The sequence below is a fragment of the Bactrocera latifrons genome, unplaced genomic scaffold, assembly GCF_001853355.1.
Source record: "Bactrocera latifrons isolate USDA-ARS-PBARC rearing strain unplaced genomic scaffold, ASM185335v1 scaffold_68, whole genome shotgun sequence".
Lineage (NCBI taxonomy): Eukaryota > Metazoa > Arthropoda > Insecta > Diptera > Tephritidae > Bactrocera > Bactrocera latifrons.
This window is the reverse complement of record NW_017537356.1, coordinates 485,851-492,177: the sequence shown is the minus strand read 5'-3', so window position 1 is coordinate 492,177 and position 6,327 is coordinate 485,851. Positions and strand designations below refer to the sequence as shown.

At 37.3% G+C, this 6,327-nt stretch overlaps 1 protein-coding gene across 2 annotated transcripts; it reads right to left on the bottom strand.

Annotated features, from left to right (window-relative positions):
* LOC108975647 (retinitis pigmentosa 1-like 1 protein) lies at positions 1-3,268 on the bottom strand (the record flags this gene model as incomplete). 2 transcript variants are annotated; one of them, XM_018944302.1, is given in 7 exon segments in its annotated part: positions 1-438; positions 499-703; positions 814-1,426; positions 1,494-2,127; positions 2,391-2,462; positions 2,526-2,629; positions 3,061-3,268. In XM_018944302.1, coding segments are annotated over 7 exon segments (2,115 nt in total). In that variant the 5' UTR covers positions 3,152-3,268.
* Positions 3,269-6,327: the final 3,059 nt, after the last annotated feature.

Genomic DNA, 6,327 nt, shown 5'->3' with positions numbered 1-6,327 from the left:
TATTTTTTCTACATTTTTTTAATTTTTTTTTGGAGGTGGGTTTCATTCTGCGGGCGGCGCTTCTTCTGGCGGTGCCTCAGCTGGCGCTTCCGTGTGTCCCTCTGCTTCTGGAGGCGCTTCAGAATGCGCTACTTCGAGGCCACCGCCAGCATCAGGGTTCTCTGCAGCTGCTGCAGTTTCCTCACCTGTTGGCACTGGCGCTGCTTCGCCTTCTGCTGGCGCCGATGTGCTGCCTTCACGTGGCGCTTCAGCACCCTCGCCGGCTGCTGGTGGTTGTTCACCCTCCGTTGGCGGTGCTTCGCCTAATTGTGTTTCTGCTAAAACGGTTTCCTCACCCTCAGGTGCAGTTGCTGGTCGACTTTCACCACTTTCCTCAGTACTAGTTGCAGGCGCTTGCTCCGCGTTTTCGCTCTTGACGTTATGTATTGATGAACGCTTCTGCAAGGCGTATATATTACAGTTTGAGGTATGCAACGCAAAGAATTGTCGCTAGCTTACCTTCTTCTTCTTCGGTTTTACAGATTCCCTTTCGGCCATTTCTACTGCTTCCTGTTCGGCGGTTTTATAACTCTCGGGGAAGAATTTAAGCGCCTCCTCGTGTCCAATCACAGCGTCCGGACTGACATAGCTCGGTCCATATGTGGCTAGCGAGAGCATTGTATGCGATGTTTGCTTGTTAACCTTGAATACGATTTTGTCCGTGCTGTGATGTGGAGAAAAATAAAAGTTAACGTACTGAGAGCTATGGAACTCCACTCAAAAGACGTACACAATGCATTTCGTATGAAATATTGTAATGCCTGCGTTACTTACGGATTTTGTGGTAAGCCAGCGTATTTTGTTGCTGAATTCGCTATCAATTTCGCATCCTCGGCTTCGTCGCTTGTAAAGAAGCCGTAACGCGGCACATCATCCTTCAGTCGCTCCATTACGCTTATCAAATCACGTTTCTTATATGCGTCGAAGGCCATAATGATGTGAGGCGGCTCTGGCGCCGGGTCCGGCGGTAAGAAACCGGATGTTTGTTGACGGAAGAATACGTAAATGAGTGCCGCATGCGTGCGCGCATTGCCCGCTACCCATATTGGCGGTATACGTATGATTTTCTTACGATATCGTTTCTTCACAACAATTTCAACCTCTGGCTCGGGTTCGGCTTCATCTTCTGCCTCTTCGCCGTCATCTAAATCAAAATCGAGATCAAATGGCTCCATTTGTAAATCTGGCATTTCGGGGCCCTCGCCAGCTTCTCCGCCTTCACCGCCCTCATCACCTTCGCTGCCCTCTTCGCCTTCATCTTCTTCACCTTCAACAGGCTCGGCAGTTGCGGCAGGCGTTGGTGCCTCTTCTTTTTTCAAATGCGCTTTCTTGGGCGCAGGTGGTGGCTCCGGCTCCGGTTCTGGCTCATCCTCCCATTCTTCACCCTCTGCGAAAGGAGAACATATGTTAATAAGTAAATTGCGTAACTTGTGACATTATAATTAATTATTAACCCTGTAATTCAATTTCAATTGTCAAATCCATCGGTACTATAATTGGCGGATGCACAATCTCCTCTTCAGTAAGATCGTCTACTTCATGGCGTTCCTTTGTCAGTTCGTGCGCATATTTGTTCAATACCTCCGGTATGGGTCGACGATCATCTTCTGGCATTTTCCAAAAGCACATCATCAAATCCTTTTGATCCAACTGCTCGAGCACATCCTCGGATAGCGGATTGGGACAAGCATAGTTCACCACATCGAAATCGGCACGACTAACATTGATTACGCGTCGATCTTTACACTGTAGCTTCATGTTTTCCGCCGGTTCGAGTAGCTTTTTGTACATATCGCGATTAACTTGCGGTCCAAAAACGGTCACACCCATATCAGGTATGTTCTCGATTATTGTATCTGTCATCATATTCAAATAATCATGCCGTTTTTTCTTCTTTGCCGCCTTTTCCTTATTTATCGCCTCCGTTTGAGTATCCAATTTCACTTTGCGGCGCCGCTCCTCCTCCGGCTGCAACTCAGTAATATCATAAAATGTGCGCGGCTTGTTGAGCAATTCGAGTTCTTGGGCTATCAGTTTCATTAGCTTCGGTGTGTTGGAGCCGAATAACAGATTTGTGGCTTTGCCTTTCTGCGATGTTTATGAAGAATGTTTCAGATGGAAGACTTAGGACCGTTTTCTCAATGTTTAGTTAGCAACCAGTTAAGTGTGGGTAACTTTACCGCAAGCAGGAGTTTTAGGTAATTTAAACAGAACTTAACTGACAGATTTAACTAGACCCAATACTCCTTATTTCGGTAAAGTTAACCAATACTAATCGGGCAGATGTTTGCTACCTGGACATTGAGAGCACGGCTCTATGCTCTTTTATAAATTTCAGTTTTTCCACTTACAGTTACAAACATCCATGTTGGTTCACTCTTCTTGCAGAAACGTTTCAGGTAAGAGATCGTATCCGATTTACACTTTCAAAAATAAAACGAATTGAGAATTTATTGCAAATTACTTAGTGTAGATTTCGTACTTACAATAGCGAGATGTAAATTATCGCCACCGATTTCCAATTTTATTTTACGCAAACTGCCAACCATGCCCAAACACGGTCCACACCACTCTGAGTAGATATCCAACACTACAAGAGTGAGGTTAGCAAAAAAGCGAAGTGAAAAAAAATGTTAAAAATAACTATTGAAGAAAAAAAAATTTAAAAAAAAAATTAAGAAAATATTAAAAAATATGTTTATTAAAAAAAAATTTAAGGAGATCTTCCTAGATATTTTTTAAGGAGATCATCTAATTGGCACGAATATCGAATAATCGGTGGTACCCATAACNCAACAGCGCGAATACAGGGGCTTCCAATAAGAGTGAAAGATGTGTTCTCCAAAAAAAAAAAAAAAAAAAAAAAAAAAAAAAAAAAAAAAAAAAAAAAAAAAAAAAAAAAAAAAAATTAAAAAAAAAAATTAAAAAAAAAATTAAAATGTTGAAAATGAAAAAAATTATTAAGCGAAAATTAAACATTCTTAAATGGAACATTTTTTAGTGTGCCCGAACCCTACATACCTAATAAGCCAGGTCGCTCGAGGAACTTCTCAAAATCCTCATCGTTTTGCAGGTCGGCCTGCAATTGTTGCACTCCACCCTTCTTAGCCATTACGCTTTATTAACACACCATTTAGTAGCTTTATTTTTAAGTTTATAGTTTATAACGAAGAATTTTTTTTCGAAACAAATTTCCAATGATGTTTTTTGCTAAATGTTAATTTTTGTAATTTGTTTACTAATTTTTTTAATTTTAATTTTTTTGCGGCGAATTTTTACACGTTTTGGTCTAATAATTACAGAATTATTACAGAAAATTTTTTCTTAGTTATTTTTTTTCGAAAATATTTAAATTGTCAGTTTCCAATTGCTGCCCTACATGCAAACAATATTTATGAGTTTTTGTTTTGCTCTCACATAGAATTGAATTATTTAACTGAGATACCGTATTTTTTCATTTATGAATTTGACGTTGTCTGGCCATTATTATCGATTAAACAGGTTTGGTTGCTAAAACAACATGGTTTTTTGCAGTGATGTGGAGGAATGCTAGTGTTTTTTGAAAAAAAAAAAACCCGTCACTTCTTTTTTTAAACCAAATTAAACTGATAAAAACGGTTGTATCCCACTAGTTGTCAAAAGAGTGACGTTTGCTCAATCTTCTCACAAATTTACTCCATTTGAGCTTGCGTTAACATTTTATTTTTAGTTTATTAATTTTATATTTAATCATTATTTTTAATTTAATTTTTATAATTTCTGTTCGATTTTTTTTTAATTCTTTATTTCATAAAATCATTATTTATAGGCTAAAAAGAAAAACGGCAAACAATGACAATGATTGTCTCCAACCGCATTCGAACCTGCGCTTGAAATCATCTTAACATTTTGATTGCCATCCGTTTCTGTCCGGCACTCACTCTTACCGACTCAACCGAAACCTTCTTAAATCGTCGCGTGCCCTATGTTACATAAGTGTAGTTTAGCTTTTTTAAGCCAAGTAAGTACGTACATAAATATGTGTAGAATATATAGTATGCCCGTGTTTTGTTAAAATTTTTTTTAGATATAGCAGTTATATAAAAAAAAAAAAATAAAATAAAATAAAAAAAAAAAAGTAAAAGACAGACCGTTAGCACATCCAAATTCACCCAAAAAAATCACAATTTTGTTTTTTTAATATAGATTTTTGTATTTTTTTATGTCATTGTTAAATCTCTTTGAAAGGTATTTAAGTAGTAATTAAGTTTCATTATGCTTCTATTCTACTTTATAACCTTTCCTTTCATTTAACAATATTTTACTTCAAATAATACTAAAATGATTACAATTCTAATTTCCAATCCTTATGCATACGTCTACTTCCCACCTCACTCTTACTTCTCTAAAATTTTGATCTCTTAACTCTTGTTCCAGGATGCTAGAGTTCACTCTCTCATCAAAACTTCCAGCATCTTTGCATTTACGTAACTTCATGTTATCTTTCAGTGCTCTCTTCATCAGTTAAGCGCTCTTTCATCTAACAATTGCACCTGCATATCAAAGCTGCGCAAAGCGCTCGCATACACACACACCAATACGGTCCTATGTATGTATATGCGTGAGATAAGCTGCATGCTTAGCATAGAAGAAATGGTAATGAGTGACGCTGTGATTGTTTGCACTGTTGTTGCAAATTTTTAATGTTCGAAGTTGACCTTCAAAATATTATGCATGTAATAATTGATAATGAAGAGTTGTGACAGATTTTAGAAGAGTTTCGAATTTGCTAGAAACGTGGAAAGCGAAATTAAGGGAAATGCAGCTGAATTCTTCCAATTGAGGAATGCAATGTAACAGTAAAAATATTTATTTACAAGTGTTAATGAGAGTGGACACACGTAATTCTTGACTGTTGGTGCGAATATTTGTTAAAATTAGTGAAAATTATTTGTTTAAAGTGTTAAATTGTGTTTCTATTTAATTTAAAGTTAAAATCGTTATTAAGCGCAAAAATTAGTGTCGTGAAAGTCGTAATGCGGTAAATTCCTCGAAACGAGTATATTGTGCAAATTCCTTAAAGTGCGTGTACGGGTTCGTGCGTGGGTGCGTAGATGAGTATATTAATGAATGTAATAAGCTTCAGCGGTTCTCGGTTGGCTTACGTCGCGTGTGTCAGGTATTAAGTGCGATAGTGTCGTTATAAAAAATAGCGCGTGGTGCAATATTGCCAAGGCGAGTTTAAAAAGGGTGAGTTTGTAACCAAATTATTTGAAATTTATATAATATATTGCAAGTAATTTATATCTGTATTTTAATTTATATTTGTATTATATTTTCTATTTGTTTAGAAAACATTTCTGTCCGTATATACATGAGAACAATTCTATTTTTTTTTTTTACTAAAAAATCGGGTTTGTAGGAATTTTTCTATAAGTCATTTTGAACAACTTCGCCTAAGAGACTATGGACCAAAAGCTGGGTTCGAGTCAGCGATTTTTAAGGCAAAGTTTGTTTACGTATTACAATAATTTGTTTGTCAGTTTTTGAGATATTCGAATAAAATTTACTGTTTAGTTGCCTCTTGTACTCTTGCAACCAGTTGCTACAGAGTATACTAGTTTTGTTCACCTATCGGTTGTATGTATCACCTAAAACTAATTGAGATAGATATAGAGTTACATATGTATATATGTATAAATGATCACAATAACGAGACGAGTTAAAATCCGGGTAACTGTCTATCTGTCCATCCGTCCAGGCTTTCGTGTAAGCTGCAACTTGAGTAAATACTGATATATCTTGATGAAACTTTATATACGCGTTCCTTAGTAAAGTAGTGAGACTATTATTAGAACTGCCACCTGAAAAAATAGATGACATCGGAAGATAACCCCGCTCACTCCACATAGAACGGTACTGTTAAAAAGTACTAAAGCACAATATATCAATAACTTAATACGCCAGAGATATTAAATTATACCCCCGAGATGGTATGAGAAGGCTTTAAAGGAGCCGGTGTGAAAATTGAACCATGAGCGTGGCACCGCCCACTTTTTGGTGTTCTCATATGTATCTCAGGAACTCGACCGACCGATTTCCTACGTGACATTCTTCTCTGATTCATATTCACATTACAAAAATGGATAAAAAGGGGACTACAACCAAGCCTACTTGACATATGGGATGGGATGACCCAAAATTGCCCAAATCCAACCAAAACTGTTCAAGCCTCTAGGTACCGAATATGTGGCGGCCAGTATTCATAGTTGACTTTTGACCTTATATACATTTGAAATTCAGACTTTT